General features: G+C 43.8%; 3 protein-coding genes across 10 annotated transcripts in view; 2 read left to right on the forward strand and 1 right to left on the reverse strand.

The window, feature by feature from the left end:
• The first annotated feature begins 417 nt into the window (after positions 1 to 417).
• LOC310907981 (uncharacterized protein) lies at positions 418 to 1,880 on the forward strand. The gene is made up of 3 exons (XM_083858565.1): positions 418 to 485; positions 876 to 1,083; positions 1,651 to 1,880. The coding sequence occupies exons 1-3, from the start codon at positions 475 to 477 to the stop codon at positions 1,849 to 1,851; spliced, it is 420 nt and encodes a 139-aa protein (XP_083714691.1). The 5' UTR covers positions 418 to 474; the 3' UTR covers positions 1,852 to 1,880.
• Positions 1,881 to 2,582: 702 nt separating this feature from the next.
• LOC310906810 (activator of 90 kDa heat shock protein ATPase homolog 2-like) lies at positions 2,583 to 15,084 on the forward strand. The gene is made up of 9 exons (XM_083856339.1): positions 2,583 to 2,717; positions 2,813 to 3,003; positions 6,615 to 6,700; positions 7,311 to 7,425; positions 8,591 to 8,679; positions 8,878 to 9,000; positions 9,750 to 9,851; positions 10,597 to 10,648; positions 10,872 to 15,084. Exons 1-9 carry the CDS (start codon positions 2,638 to 2,640, stop codon positions 11,045 to 11,047), a joined length of 1,014 nt encoding a protein of 337 aa, XP_083712465.1. The 5' UTR covers positions 2,583 to 2,637; the 3' UTR covers positions 11,048 to 15,084.
• Positions 14,610 to 16,004, reverse strand: part of USP34 (ubiquitin specific peptidase 34) — a 110,190-nt gene continuing 108,795 nt past the window's right edge. For all 8 annotated transcript variants that reach the window (XM_083856329.1, XM_083856333.1, XM_083856330.1 and 5 more), the window contains one exon: positions 14,610 to 15,815. In XM_083856329.1, coding sequence (XP_083712455.1) covers positions 15,211 to 15,815 — 605 coding nt within the window. In that variant the 3' untranslated portion in view covers positions 14,610 to 15,210. The remainder of the gene's footprint in view (positions 15,816 to 16,004) is intronic.

Genomic DNA, 16,004 nt, shown 5'->3' on the forward strand with positions numbered 1-16,004 from the left:
AAAAGCAGAAACGAATGCTTCTAAAACAGAGAAATGTGGGCAGCAGAAATTTTAACTGGGAAGGGTGGCACATGAGTCTCTTCCAACCCCGTAAGTGATGATATCAAGGGAGGTTTTGCTGCTTAACTGCAGTGGCAGAAGGGCCACGTGGCAAAGGAAAAGAAATAATTTCCAGAAGGGAAGCAAACATTTACACTGCTACCATTATGGAAAAATAGGAAATACTCCAAACTAATCTCCAGAAATACAATGAAAATAAATGCTGTGTGTTAAACTTATTACACAAATAATTCATCTTCTGTTTCTAAAACAACTGTAAAGCCAATCTTCAAAAAGAATTTTTTTTAATGTGTTATTTTCAGAAAGTATGGGAAAGAGCATTTGATTAAGAAAGTTGAAATTATGGAGGGCATTGATAACCCGTGGGCAGTTGACAAAAATGGAAGTCTGAAAAGCTTAGAGCCACTAGAGCACATGAATAATGGGTAAGTAGACTGCTGCAATCACAAATCTACAAAAAATTGCATATAAAAACTGTGGTTCTAGTTTATTCTGGTACCATAGGATTTCCCTTGGATCTCCCACTATAAGGCTGTAAGTCCATTTCTAAGGACCTTTAAAATGGTAAGTTAAAAATCTCTACACTTGAAGGAGTTAATACCTTTTAATCTTGTATCAAAGGCAAATTCCTACTTACTCTTTAGCAAATTGTTAATCCTAATGCAGAAAAGACCCTTCAGGAGACAAGAAGCTACTCAATTCCCCTGGGTAAAATCCCACTGATTTTGAGATCAGGTACATGCTGCTCTTGGCTGTAGAGAGGCTGAGATTTTTGTCTCTGCTCAAAGTGCTATGAATTCTCTGAACTCTCTTAGGAGAACTGAGATGATGTCATTTGACAACCTGGAAGGCACTGGAGATGATGCTGAAAAAGATGAAATCCAGGCCCCTGAAAAAGACAATTACCTGGAGACAGTGCTGCTGGATTACAAGGGTGAAAGTGAGCAAAATGGAACACCTGAAAAAGCTGCTGAAAGTAGAAACGTGGAGGTCCAGCCCATTGTGGGATTCACAACAAAACAGGTAACCAGCTTTTTGATTGCACAGCATGGACTGAAAGATATTTTATTGTTATTCATCAGATAAATGAAGGAACTATCACAAAACAAAACTGATGGAACTAAAAACAAACAAACAAACCACCAAAAAACCACAAAAAAAACCAAACCAAACCAAACCAAAACAAAACAAAAAAAAAACAAACAAACAAACAAAAAAAAAACCCCAAACTTGAATCTTGTGAATAATCCCTGGAAGTGTTCAAGGCCAGGCTGGATGAGGCTTGGAGCAACCTGGCCTAGTGCAAGGTGTCCCTACCCACAGCAGGGGAGGTTGGGGCTGGACAATCTCTTACAGTTCCTTCCACCCCAAACCAATCTACAATTCTATTAAAAAAAAGAACTTAGAGGGGGTGTTTGTCCCTGCCGAGAAGAAGGAGCAGGACTTTCCTCCCAAACTGATGACTCTCTTCTGTCTTTATGGAACGTGAACAGTGAAGGGCTCAGAACTTTATGGTTTCTACTGTTTATAATTTCCCCACACCCAACCATTTGTAGCTTTCTGCCTCACCTGCCTTACGCTTTTTTGCAGGATTCCTTCCCGACAGACACAAACCAGGAGCCAGCTGTTTCCTTAACACCTCATCCCACACTGCCTGCCCCGGAGAAAGAACTGAAAGGAGTTAAATTTTTAGAGGTGGCAGTGATTTTGGACGCAGAGCCTGGAGATGATGACCCTGGAGATGATGACTCTGAAGGCAATGAGTCTGCTGCTGATGATGTATCCCTCTGATAAGAACACTCGATGAAGAAAATTTTTAGAAAAACCACAATAAGACTCATTGGAACAGCTGAGAATTAAATGTGCAATAAGAATATGGGAATGTTATCCAGATTATAATTCTGCTGCTGTTGCAAGGATGTCTAAGGAAGAGGAGCAGCACTATGCGGGCAGGGCTGCAGTGCTGTACTGCAGGGCTGCTCCCCCAGCAGCAGCAGCAGCAGCAGCGCTGTCTCACAGTGTATTTAATCTCTTTTGGCACGTGTCAAACGGGCAAGACAATAAACCCCATTCCAGAGGCGTTGCCTTGTCATTGCTTCAGACGGAGTAATTTTGGGATATATCAATTCTTCTGTTCTTCCGCGCACAAGCGTCCGCCGCAGCGTTTGAAAACAGAGAGTCTGTTTTCTAATTTTCCTGTTCTTTTTTTTTTTTTTTTTTTCCTCTCCTCTTTTCCAGTTAGGCGGTGCCTTCCCCCGGATCCGGGAGCAGCAGGAGCGGCTTTTCCCGAGCATAGGAGCGGCTTTTCCCGGACAGGCAGCGCAGGAGCGGCCGCCGAGCCCCAGGGCGCTGTGGAGTCTCCGGGCGCCGCCGCCGCTCCCTCCGCCCTCCGCGCCGGGAGGAGGAGAAGGGAAGGGAAGGGAAGGGAAGGGAAGGGAAGGGAAGGGAAGGGAAGGGCTGGGCCTCGCCTTCCTCCTCCTCCTCCTCCGGCGGGGCGGGGAAGTTTCTGGCACCTTCTGGCGGTGCCGGCGGAAGCGGGCGGGAGGGAGGCGCCTCCGCCGGGCCCGGGGTAGCGCCATGGCCAAGTGGGGCCAGGGGGACCCGCGCTGGATCGTGGAGGAGCGGGCGGACGCCACCAACGTGAACAACTGGCACTGGTGAGCGCCGGGAGGCGGCGGGGATGCGGGATGCGGGACGGGGTTGGCAGGGGGGGAATGTGCGGCCGGCGCTGACCCCGCCGCTCCCGGGGCAGGACGGAGCGGGACGCCACCAGCTGGTCCAAGAGGAAGCTGAAGGAGGTGCTGGAGGGGCTGGTGGTGGAGGGCGAGGCCGGGCGCTGCGAGATCGGCGACCTCAAACACGTGGAGGGTGAAGCGTCCTGCAACAGCCGCAAAGGGAAACTCATCTTCTTCTACGAGTGGAACCTGCGCCTGAGCTGGAAAGGTACGGGAGGAAAGGGGATGCCAGGGGAGGTGGCCTCGGGCACCGTGGGCTCTGTGCTGGTCCCCGCTGCCATCCCTCTGCAGAGGAACTTGGCCCCTCCGGGCTGGGAAAACGGGAATGTCTCGGTGAACTGCAGTGACTCAGAGCCGTGGGGAAGATTGCAGGAGCCACGTGGGCCTGGGCTGGATAAATGCGTGTTCTTAAATAACCTTGAAACCCGAGCTTGGCTCTTTCCCCCTCACCCAGGCTTTTCCCACCACATATTCCTTAGCGCTGCGTTCCCGGTGTATCAGTACCGGGTTATTCGCTGTGCTTTGCAGCAAGTGAATGCCTGCATTGTGGTGATATTGACAGCAGAGTGCCCAGGCTGCTTCACTTCCACTATTCCCAAATTACAGCTCCGGATTACAGCTGTGTGCTCCGTGTCCGTGGAGAGCAGGAAAACCTAGGAGACGTCACATTACAGCTGTTCCCAAAAACTAACTCTAGTTTACATTGAGCATTACGAATTACGTGGGGATAAAACTTTTTAGTGGGAAACAGAAATAATTCTTGATTCTTTGGGATAGTGGGGGCTGTGCCCGTGCATTTGTTTTGTTTTGCGATCTCCGTTTGTAATCCCAGCTGTTGGAGTTGCCCTCCGCTGTGCTGGTCCCATGACAAGTTCTTTGTTTGCAGTTTGGCTTTTGGCGATACTGAGGAATTCTTTACATTTATTGTATGCCTAAAACTTGACAGTAAATTGTGGCCCGTGTCTTGCACTGGAATAAGAAGTGGGAGCAGCTGATGGAATGAGCAGGCACAGGAAATTGTCCCTGGATATTGCAGTGCCAAGTGACAGGCTGTGCTTCCCCAAATACTCAGCCCTCGGGTGGGGAGATTTGCTTGACTGGAATATTGCTGAGACCAGAACAGATCTGGCATTGAAGTCTGTACCCACAATAAGAGGGGACTTTAAACCAAGTACTGTTGTTTATTTAGAGAGTTTTATACGTTCCAAGTGTGTTACAAACTAAGGCCATACTTGGAGTTGTGGTGTAAATGTTAGCAGAGAGAGAGGCAGATATTATACTCTTGTGCAGTTTAAATCAGTGTAGATAAAAGAATTGTAATCAGCTTTTTGACTTCTTTAAGTTCAGCTAAAATCACCTTAAAACTTCAAACAGAGCTTAGTTTGGCTTTGTGTGGTTTATTTCAGAGTATAAAGTTAGAAGCAGGCAGACAGCATTTTGTGTGTATCTCTACAGAAGTTCTCTAAACTGTTTATCTACACGGTGTTTATGCTGGTCAGTGTTTAGAGACAGCTCTGACTTGTGCTGGCTGCTTTGTTATGCTGAGAGAATCGTGGCTTTGAGAGCTTAATTTTAAATGAGTCTTAAATTTCCTACTACACGGCAAATTCTAAAAAAAAACAAACCCAGAGGCTGATGATTTTTTTGGTGACAGCCATCATGTTGTGTGTTTTGAGAGCTCTAAATTAGAAGTGAGAGTTCAGATTGAACTAAAAACCTGTAATTAATTCTACAAGTCTTCAAGGATAACTAGGACTTCAAGCTATGATTAAAATGTGGGTATGTAAGGACAAATGATAAAAATCCTGAAATTTGCAGCCGGTTTGGAAAGGCCAGTGTAGGAAAAACATTGTGCTTAGCAATTTAGATAAGAGAGAAATGAGAAAGTGAGGAACTGAATGTACTTAATGGCACTAAAATTGAGCAAAATGGCTGTTCTGTTCTATCATTTTTAGAGGGTGTAATGAGGATTTTAATGGATCATTCTACATTGTGGTGGAAGCTTTTGAAAACACATTTGTTCTTTTAAAGCAGGTATTTCAACAGCGTGTTGTAGCTGGGTCTTTCTGAGATGTGGGCTTCACACTGGACTACCAGGAAACCATAAAATAATTTATGCTCAAGTCTGTTATTGCATTGCAGTGCAATTCCAACACATAATTTGATTGATTGATAAAAGGTAGTAAAGCTTCGTTTACATTACAGTGGCAGTGAAAATGAGAGCTGCAGTGACATTGTGCCTGTGCCATGTTGATCCACCAGCTCTGTTTGTTCACTGCCTGGACTTTGCTGCCTGGCACAGATGCTGTCACTGTGAAACTTTGGGGTTCTGAAAATTCCTAATAGGATTAGCTGAATGAAGTTAAGTTTGTGTTTTGCTCCCCAAAACTCCTTCCTGCATGCCTGCACTTCCTTTCTGGGAAGAGCAGCCAAAAATAAGATGGATTTTATTGTCTGCAAAGACCATGTTGTGTGATTTTCCTGTACTGATCCTGGTGCTGGAAGGGAGCAGGGAAGAGCACACTGGGCTGGCTTTGTGGGCCCAGGAGTCTTTCAAGGATGGCATGAACCAGTTCCCATGGCTTCACTGAGTGGCTTGTTCTCCTGGGAGACTCCAGGGTCGAGATCTGCTGTTCCTGTGTGGATGTGGATGTGTGGTTGTGGATTAACAGCCTTTGCATGTTATGCAATCCCTCATTGCCTCAGACCCGAGTGGGGAGGGATCTTGGCACTTGGTGTTCCCACCAGCCCTTCACTCTATTCCTGCTAGGAAACACCTGGGCATTTGTTGGAGTCCCTCACTGGGATCTCGAGAAGTCGGGTTCTGTCGGTGCCCCGCGGTCACATGGGGACTCAGGGAAAGTAATTAAAATGGTGAGAGTGATGGCCAGGAACAGTGGGATCCAGGTGGCTCCTGTGAATCCCCAGAAATTCTGCATCCGCCTTCCTGATAATTCCCCTGGTGCAGTCGTGCTCAGCCCTGGGCTGTTGGAATTTGAGTTTTGCTGATGAAGCACCTTGCTGGATTTTTAATGTTCTGACATTGAGCTGACAGACCTGCCTGTTTCTGTTGTTGCTTTCTGAAGAGATTTTTATCTGATCTAATCAGTGAGTTAATTTAAATAACAAAACACTTTTGCGAGGCAAAGGGGAAGAGTCTTCAGTGAAATCTTTTTCGTGTAGATCTGAGGCAGGGCAGCACGGGGACAGCTCAGTGGGATGGGCTTCAGCCCCGGAGGATCTGAAGTGGAACATAATTCCTGTCCTTGCTGAGTGTTTCTGCAGTGTGCAGTGATTGTAAAGTGGTTAAAGGTAATACCAAGTGCTCTACATGTGCATGTGAGTTTCCTGTTTAAGAAATGCGAGTTGTGTACCTCTCCATTATACACATGTATTATTTCCTGGTGACATGCCCCCATGTTGGGAGTTTTCACACAGTTAAAGAGGGGCATGGTCGGCATTCCAGGGAGCTTCTGAATCCAGAGCCATCACATTCAGGAGAGATGATGGTTTTCCTCTACCCACCCTTAGATGCACATTCAGTGTTGGGGACAGGCTGTAAAGGGTGTCAGAGGAGGTGACAACTGCAGGGGAGAGCAGTGCAGGGAGCAGGTGGGTCCCTGTCCATCCCTTGGTGCACCTGGAGAGGGAACACAGCTCCCAGGAGAGGCTCAGATTGCTATTCAGTTCCTTTAAATCAACTTTGAGGCAACTCCCTTCAGGTAACACCTTTGTACAACTGAGTTCCAAGTGTAAAACTCTTCCTGTGGGGGAAACAGTTTTTAATGATGCATTTAAGAATTTGTTATGTTAATACAGGTACAGTGAAAGAGTCTGGTGAGAAACATAAGGGATCTGTTGAAATTCCTAACCTGTCAGAAGAAAATGAGGTAGATGATACAGAGGTAGGTGTGCAACACTGGTATGGCTGTACAGGTCCACAATTCTTAAATGAAGTTAATCAACATCTAGGCATCATATTTTGATTTATCCTGTTACTAAGTGGGGTAATTACATGTCGATAGTTTATTTCATGCTTTTGTTTATTATACTTGGAATAATGCCTTATTCTGTTCTCAGATTTATCAATGAGGAATGTACAGTTTGCTTTGCTAATAATTACTGTTTGTGATGTTATTTTAACTACATAATTGAGAAGAACTCTGCTTTTAGTCTTAAAAAAACCCCAAACCAACACAGCAAACTACACCCAGCCCTAAGACCTTAAGGAATCTCTGTGTTGGTTGGACAGTGGTTGATACTGGGCTGCCACAGACCCTTCAGCCTCCACTGAGAAGCAGCTCTTGATGAACTAGACTGAGTGGAGATACTGCATTTATTTATGTCTGAAGAGGACTTATTCTTAGCAAAGGTTGGCAACCCCAGGATCATGAATTAGAAATAGCAGCTGTCCTCTGAGCATAGTAAACAAAGCCCAAATGCTTTCCTTTGTTGCCAGAACCCAAAAGGCTCATGACTGGGGTCTCTTAGCTGCTGTCATTTTCCTGTTTCTAGATAAATGTTAGCAAGAAGAAAGGGGAAGGTGATGTCCTGAAGGACCTGATGAGAACTGAAGGAACCACCAAACTCAGAGAGGCCCTGAGGGACTACCTGAAAGCACTTAAAACAGGTAAATTAATCAGTACGTTGGGAGTGTTCCTGTGCAGGTGCTTCTTCCCTGAACAGCTTGGTCAGGTATTGACAAATCCCTGGGTTTGTGCTGGTTTTATTTTGAATTGTCACCAGCTGAGATGAATTAAGTTAGTCCTGACATTCAGGATCTTTTTTGCTCTCAAAAGTGGCCGTGTCCAGAAGGTTCTGCAGTGACTGAGGCTGTGCTGGGTCACACAGGCTCAGCTTGGCCCTACTAGGACTGGCCAATATTAGGATTTCTTTTTGTTGCCTGATTTTAAAAGCTGCCTGCCTTATTTTTGTATCCCTTTGTTTTAGTTATTAATTAAATTAGTTATTTTCTAGAATTTCTGAAATGCTGTCTTAATTTCTGTTCTTTAATCTATATTCTTTGCACATCTTTAAGCTTGCCATTAATCGTTTAAGATTCTAAGGTTTTATTTTCCTAAACTTACTAAATGTACAAATTTTCACTTGTTCTTTTAAACCAAAAGTCAACCAAATATAAATTTTCCTTTCTATTTTTTGAACTCTAGTATTTTTGTGAATTACAGCTGTTTCCAAGAACCAGGGAAGTATGCTAAAAAAAAAAATAGATGTGTTTACAGCTTGTAGTCAAATTATCAGGTGCATCTCTTGATTGTGAACTGCTCTGTTAAATTATTACCTCCTTTCTTTGTCAAATGCTGTGTAATTTTCCCAAGTTGGATGCAGCAATTTTTGGCTTGATAAATTACTGTGTATGATTTTTAGGGTATCCAGAGATTAATTAACACTTGAAACTCAGAGGGCAGCAGCCTTTGACAGGGACGGCTCCCATTCTGGATTGAGTTTCACTCCAGTCTTCTGCCAAACTTAGAGGAATTTCTTTGGGTATTATTTCTCTTTGATCTGAACATCTGCTGTGCTGTCAGAAAAGTCTGTGCAGATGTTACTGATTAGGGGTCAGGTAACTTGGAAAAGCCTTTTTAAGGGAAATTGCTGTTAAGCCTGTTCCTGATGGAAGCATAAGGAGAAAGCATAAGGGAAAACTGGATTGGGTTTTATGTCCCTGCAGAGTTTTACTCATTCTCCAGGGTTCTGGTGATCTTCATTGAGTATCTGAATGTCAGGGGGGTTGAACAGCTCGGTTTCACACTGAAAAGTGCTTTTCTGCATTACAGAGTTCACCTTGGGAATGATCCTGCCAACAAAAGCTCCTGTTGGTCAGGACCTGGCCACGGAGCGAAAACCAAGTGGGAGCACCATGCAGGTACATTGGCTTCAGTTTTGCCACTGAATTTAGTGACTCCTGGTTAATAATACTGCTGAGTAAATACAGAAATACAGTGTACAACTGCCATGCACTGTGTTTGAGATGTGCAGGTGACAACACTCTTGCCCTGACAGCACTTTTTAAGGGTCAAGATCTCACACTAATTCTTGTGAATTTTTTTTTTTTGCTTTGCAGGACTCTGTTGCACCACAGTCTCTGGATATGGTTGGAGTAAAAATTCCAACAGTGAGGATACATATGAGGGAAGTCTTCAACTCTCCAGCTGATGAACTTTACAGCATCTTCACAAAGAAGGAAGTAAGTGATGGCTTCAGGAGGCATTTTAACTGACTGTGGATGTTGATGCTGCTGTAGAGTTGTGTAAGCAATAAACATGTCACAGTGTCAAGTACAAATTCCATTTGATGAATTTAGGCTGCCTTAGAACCATTTTTGCCAGTTACTCCCTTTACAAAGTGAAGCTGCATTGTTACGTGGTTTGGGTACAGCTTCCTTGTGCTGTCCTGCTACATCAGAAGCTTTGCTCTTTGATGTAGGTGTTGCTGAGGAGCCTGAAGGGCTCACTAATGGCACTGCTGTTACCCACAGCTTAATGAGATGAATTACTGGAGGTGATGATACTGTTGCTTATACGGTATGAAACACACTATCACTGATTTTGGGATTGTGTCCTTCAAACGAGTCTGGGCTGGTATTGAAGAACTTTAAATTATAATCCCAGGGCTACCTCTGGGAAACAGAAACGGTTCTTAGTAGCTCTTCTGCACCTTCCTAAAGCTGCTGCTCCATTTCCCAGTCTGGGAACTGTGTCTGCAGCTGTGGATGTGCTGGGGGCAGAGCCTGTGCTAGTCTGTAGTTACCAGTGCATTAATATTCTGACTTTGGCATCTCACTGGTCCCTGCCACCATCCCAGCAATGCTGTATAAAATCAAAAGCCTGATGGGTGTTTAAAGACTCCCAGGTGTGTCAGAGTTCAGTTAATTCCTGCAGCAACCCTCCCTTGTCTCCCAGCATGGTGCATTTTGTGTTTTTCTTTTTTTGTTAGTTGGTACAGAAGTTCTCCAAGTGCCCAGCTGTGATTGAAGCAGAGAAAGGAGGCAAACTTCAGATGTTTGAGGGCTGTGTCAGTGGCGAATACACAGAACTGGTAAAAAGCTCCCCTACTCTGCTTTAAAAGGGATGGGGGAGGGTGGCTCCTTCCTGAGCTAAAAAACATGAATTTCAGCTTCTCTAGTGCCTATTTCAGTTGGTTTTCTGTTGCATGGTTTTTCTGTCCCATGAGAAGAGCAGAGGTTGACCACACAGGACCTGCACAGGGAGCAGAAAACCCAGCAAAACCCTTTGTAACTAAGAGAAGGGAGAAAGCAGGTTTAGAGTTTATCTCCCAAATCCCTATTCCTCTTTAATTGGGGAAATGATCTCTTTTCTATTCAGGGCAAGTGCTACCCTGTCCCAGCTGAATGCTGGTGCAAATAGAAGGGAAAAACCTGATAATTAGAGCTCAGCTGCATTTTTGAAATGTCCTAAAAACCATTTTCATCTGTAGGAGTGCCTTACTTGTGTACTGGGCCAGGCTGGGTTGTGTAACACAATCACTCGGTCACACTTGAAAATTTCAGTGGGGAAAACTGGGCTTGTCCTTGTTTCAAAGTCTGCAAGAAAATCAGTGTTTATGTGCAGTAACCAATGAGACCTGGCCTCTTCCCACAGCAAAAACAGAACAGTGGAATGCAGCATGCTGAAAGCTCCATGAAAACGGTTTATTTCAAAAACCAAACCCTAGTCTCGCTCATGTTTACATGCATGTGTCCAGTATTCCACAAGATAATGCTCCTTTCCCTGTATTTCAGGGAGAACTGTAATGGGATTTCTCTCCTGCTTATCTTCCACAGGTGCCAAGCCAAAGAATTGTCCTGAAGTGGCGATGTAGGAGCTGGCCTGACGGTGAGTTTTCCAAGGATCTCTGGTATTGGAGGGCTCCTTTGCAGGGAGAAGGACCAAAGCTGGCAGGGACCAGCCTTGGCTGGACATTGCCTTGTTCCATGTCCTTGGGAGAACAGTGAAAAAGGGCTGTGCTCAGACAGGCATAGCAGAGAGGGAATCAGCACCAAGAAATGTCATTCTTTAAAAGGCAGTTCAACTGAAGGGTCCTGTTTTCCTCCCTCAGAACATTATGCAACAGTGGCCTTGACCTTCCAGGACATGGCGGCTCAGTCAGAACTGGAGCTGGAATGCAAAGGGGTTCCCGTGGCCCATGAGGAGAGTACAAGACAATGCTGGAAGAAGCAATATTTTGAAGAAATACATATTTTACTGCAGCAGTCAAAAGACAACATGGAATGATAACAGCACTGTAGTTTTGTTAGGGCATTACTTTTTATACTTTGTTAACATTTGTTTTTTTTTAAAAAAAATAATTTATTTGTGGGAAAAATAAAGACCCACTTCTATGAGACTGTACATAGTTTAAGCACTATTTATGGGTTTTTAGGGAATGAGAGGCAAGTCAGACTGTATATAAACAGCTTTACTTGGGGACAGTGATCTTGGTTCTGCTTGCTTCCAGCTTCAGAGAGTGATAATGATTCAGCTGCAATGAGTCCTGCCCTCAGAGGTAGGTGAGCTACACCAAACAACAGGAAGCATTTCCAGTTCCTTAATATTCAGAGTATCAAGTGGCAAAATTAAGTCCCTGTGTGAGAAAGAGTTCCCAGCAGAGGTGAGCTGAAAGGGATTACAAAACTGCTGATCCATTTCAAGAAATGGAGAGGTATAATTTAAAGCCTCGTGCAATACTTGCTAGATGCTTTTAAGTGCAGACTGTTTACAGCTGCAGTTTTAGGAAAGATAATTAACAATGTCATGTAATTATTAGGTCTGCATGCACTGTATTCCCTTACTTGACCTCAGTGTGACATTTATTTAGGAAGAAACAAACAATATGTAGTGCTTTCTCTCTGCAGTTCTGTAAAACCTTCCACTGAAGTGATTTACAGCCCTCTGCAATGTTGTACCTCAAAGAGAACAACTGTTAAGAGAATTCTGGCAGGAACAAATTGTGATTCCTAATTAAACCATCTTGAGGTGAGCAAGGATAACTTAGTTCTTAAATGCTTTATAAATAAAGTGTACAGATGAAGTATGCAATCTGAAACAAATTGACCACAATAGGGCAGGCTGCCTTTGGAAAACATGCTTGGCTCAATAAAAACGTTACTTTACATCAAGCTGATTTTCTCCATAAACTGATAACTGCCACACTAAATAAGTTTCTTAGAAGTTAAGTCCTAGTTTATTTTTAAAGAATGCCAACACATGGCAACCTTACCACCCAAAAGGCTTCCATCATCCCGAGGATAGAGAGGTGCTGCTCCTTGTCACAGGCCAGGTTCTCCTGAAGTTTGCCATCAGTTACTAACAACCCCTCTGGACTGAGGTGAGCTCTGTGGTAGTAAAAAGAACAGAGTCCCCACAGTGCCAGGCACAGAGCAGTTCCGGGGTGTTGCTGCTGCTGTTTTAAGTGTCCATGTGCTAGGTGGGGAACAACCTCTTGAGTAATGTTGTATTTTAGCATCTGCTTCTGAATGCTCAAAATTTAGTTACCTTTTTTCACCCAAAATATTCAAGGAAGAAAAAGCCTGATGTTTTAAATACAAAAATTTTTCAGGGTAGTGTTTGACAGAGGGAAATGAAGGTTTAAGACAGTTCAGGCTTCAGCAGGTTTGTGGGTATATGGCTGAAGAGATTTTGCAATGATGTAATCCTTGAGAGTAGGTGGTTCTATGCAATTCCAAGTTTCTTTAAACTGAAAGTGCATCCCCAGTACTCTCTGGGAATTGTGCCTTACCCATTTTCCCCTCATGACTGAAATCCCCTGTTTTTCCTGTCTCCCTGCCCTCATTGGAATGGAGCAGTTGCCAGTCACTGGTAAAAAAGACAGGACTTACTTGTGCTTCCAACATTGCAGTCCCTGCTCCAGGTGTGGGGCTGCCAAAACCCCCAGAAAACGAGGAGGAGCAGCTCTGAAACTGGTGCTAACATTTCTCCTAGACTTCCCAATTAAAAGTAAAAAAATGATAATTAGCTGAGAAAGGCAAAGAGAAAAATAATACAATGGGAAAGGCATGATTTGTAAGCTTATGGCCAAAATTCCTTACAGATCTCAGCACTTTCAAGTGCCAGAGGAGAGGCTGGCTGTGCATGGAGAGAGTCCTTAAAAGCTTAATTTTGAAGGGGTTAAATGGGAGGTAGAAATTCCAGGAGGAAATAGGTAGTAATAAATGAGAAGTGGGATAAAATCTGGAAGAAAATCAAAGCTTTAAGAGACTGAGGAAGCCAGTGGAAGATTAAAGGGTTTAGGGTTAAAGGGTTTTCAAAGGCAGGGATAAGGGAACATTTTTGAAGGCAGAAAAAATACAAACCAGAAAACTGATTTAAAGTGAGAGAAGGGGAATGGAATGGAAGAAGTAATGACTTACAGAGCATGGAAAGTGAGGGAGACAGAACAAACACCTGGAAACAGGCTCTAGAAAAGCAAGACATGTTTATGCAGGTATTCCTTACTTCTGTTCAAAAAATTCTTTGTAAAAATTGCAGGAATACTCAAGGGGGAAACTAGGAGGTAAGGGAACAGCAATAAGAGTAATCATGTTTCTGGTAATCCTGACATGACTAATGGTGCAGTATTTGTGTACCCTTTTGAAATCATTATCAAATACTGCTTATAGTTTGGTTGGCTTGAAAATGAGCTAAAAAACCACCCCAAAGGCCAGAATGCCACAACTCTGGTGTGATCCCGTCCTGCAGGACCTGCTAAAGGCAGCAACAATCAGCTGCACAGTGTTAATTAGGTTGGTTAATTAAGGGAACTACTCACCCAAAGGGTTACAAAAGCTGCTGCAGCTCAGGTTTTGATCCACAGGCCAATGTTTTCCTTGAGAGACATTTTGATTGTAGAAGTTTTGACTAGAAGCTGTTGATGGTTTCTCTGGAGTTACAGTCTGGGGAAAGCTAATCAGAGAAAATAATAAAATTATTCCTAAAGAGAACAAAACCATAATTGTATTTCATGTCTGAATAATGAGGATACCAACGTAAGCACTTACCAGTGTCAGCAGTCTCTGTAAATGCAGGATAAAAATGCTAAATAAATGGGACTATAAATTTGTAAACTTTAAAGACAAATTAATTACAGAAAATTAAAACCGATGAGAGTAAATTCAAAGGGAGCAAGAGCATCACAGACTCAAGGAGAAGCAAGTAATGCAAAACTGCAGTGAATGGTAGATGGAACGAAAGAATTTTGAAGATAAACGACCAAGGTAAATGAAGACAATAGAAAAATGAGCTGAGCAACTGGAAAATGAAGCTGAAAATGGAGTTTAATCAGATATTAAAACTAGTAGCACCGACAGTCCAAAAGGTCACACAGGAAACTGTTATTACTCAGAAATAACAGAGGGAGGTAAAATGGGAGAGATGATAAAGTCATTCCAGGGATGCAGAAGCTGTCAAAAAGTGAGGGAGCACAGCCAGACAGAGAAGAGGGGAAAAGGAAAGGAAGTCTATAAATGGTGCAGGAGAAAAATTATGTAAGAGATGTTCAAATAAGGGAAATGAGATGCCATGTTCCACTGGCTTTTGACAGCACTTCATGTCCCAACACCAGGCACCAGTCCCTCTCCCCTGTGTGGCTGAGCACTCATGCACATAAACGAGCACCAACATTTACATCAAATCTGAGCCTCTGACCATCATTTCTCTCTGCTGCTGTTTCACTTACAACGTTCTTTGCTGAGAAATCCAAAGACTGAAGCAACATATTATAAACAAATGAAAAGTCATCACAATCAGTTTAATGAAGTGCACAGAATAGCAATTGATCATGTCAATAAAAATAAAACAATTAATTTTACATCAAGTGTGCTTTATTTCCTCCACAGGTATTCTGTTAAATAAAGCACCATATATATACTGCCAGGCCACAGCTAAAGAGGATTCTTTACAGAATCAAATTTCTTGTGGTTGTTTAGTATACAAGTAAACTTAATTTTGATAATAAGAACCACAGCGATCTGAGGCAATCTGCCTCGATTATAAGGTACAAAACTGGCACAGAGGACACCATATTATACACAGTAAAAATGCCATAAGTTTAAATTACATCATACAGGGCCAGGAAGCCCTGTCTCTTAGACAGCCATATTAAATGAAAGCCACTACAGTGAACTCTTAATTACATAAAACATAGCCATTATCTGATTGCCCTTTAAGAAAGTGTACGGTAGATGCAAAATAAAATTAAAAAAAAAAAAATCTTGAGTTCTGCCTGACCAAGAATTAAGCATATAAATCTATCTTGCCATTCAAGCAGAGAGCACTTGACAAACTGAAGCACAAAACAGAAATAAGCAAAACTTATACAAACAGCATTTTTTGGGGGAGAAGAAGGATTTAAAAATAAAATAAAATAAAAAGAGCGAAAAGCAGACATGCTCCATCTAACGTCAAGAAGCAGCTTGGTTTCCTTTCGCGGATATCCGTGTGACCACGTGAATCGTAGACTCAATGGTCCTGCACAGGATGTCTAAAATGTCATGCTGCTGCATGTGACTAAAAAGTCCTCTGGAATGGCCACAACTGATTGATAAATTAGTTTCGGGGTCCTGGGATGGTAAGGCTTGGCCATCGCAGCTCCGCAAGTCTGCAAGGTCGGATAAAACCGCTGAAATCGACGTGGAAGGAAACTCCAAGTCCTCCTCGGCTCCCATGGAATCCTTGGAAACCTGCAGGTCTTTGAACTCTTTGCATTCTTCGAACTTCCCGTTCCCTGGCTGCTCCTCCGCGTGCGGCGCGCGCGCGGCCAGCATCACGTCTTCGGAAAACGAAGAGGGCACTTCCATCCTGTACTCCTTGACAGAACTGTTCTCGGGGGAGGGCGGGTCCTGCTCTGTGCCCGGGTCAATGATGGAGGAGTCCCTGGTCTCGTTGTCCGAGGTGCTGGTGGGGGTCAGCGCCTCGCGGGGCTCGGCCTTGATATCGCTGACATCCACCGTGTGCTCCTCATCGCTGCTCACCCGCCGCCTCTTCACCGGAGTGGCTCCTTCGTCATCTGCGGGGACAGGGGAACGTGCTCAGGGAAGGGGCACTGCTCCCGTTCCCACCCTAAGCACAGCACTTCAATAAACATTCATCTCCTTGTGGACAATTTGTGCAATTCACCAATTTTAGCTCCATAATAAAATGGTGTTTTTGTGAACTATTGGGATTTGGAGCCAAGGCCCACCCTGCAGGGATAAAA

This window comes from Zosterops lateralis (genome assembly GCF_965231275.1).
Source record: "Zosterops lateralis genome assembly, chromosome: 3".
Taxonomy (NCBI): Eukaryota; Metazoa; Chordata; class Aves; order Passeriformes; family Zosteropidae; genus Zosterops; species Zosterops lateralis.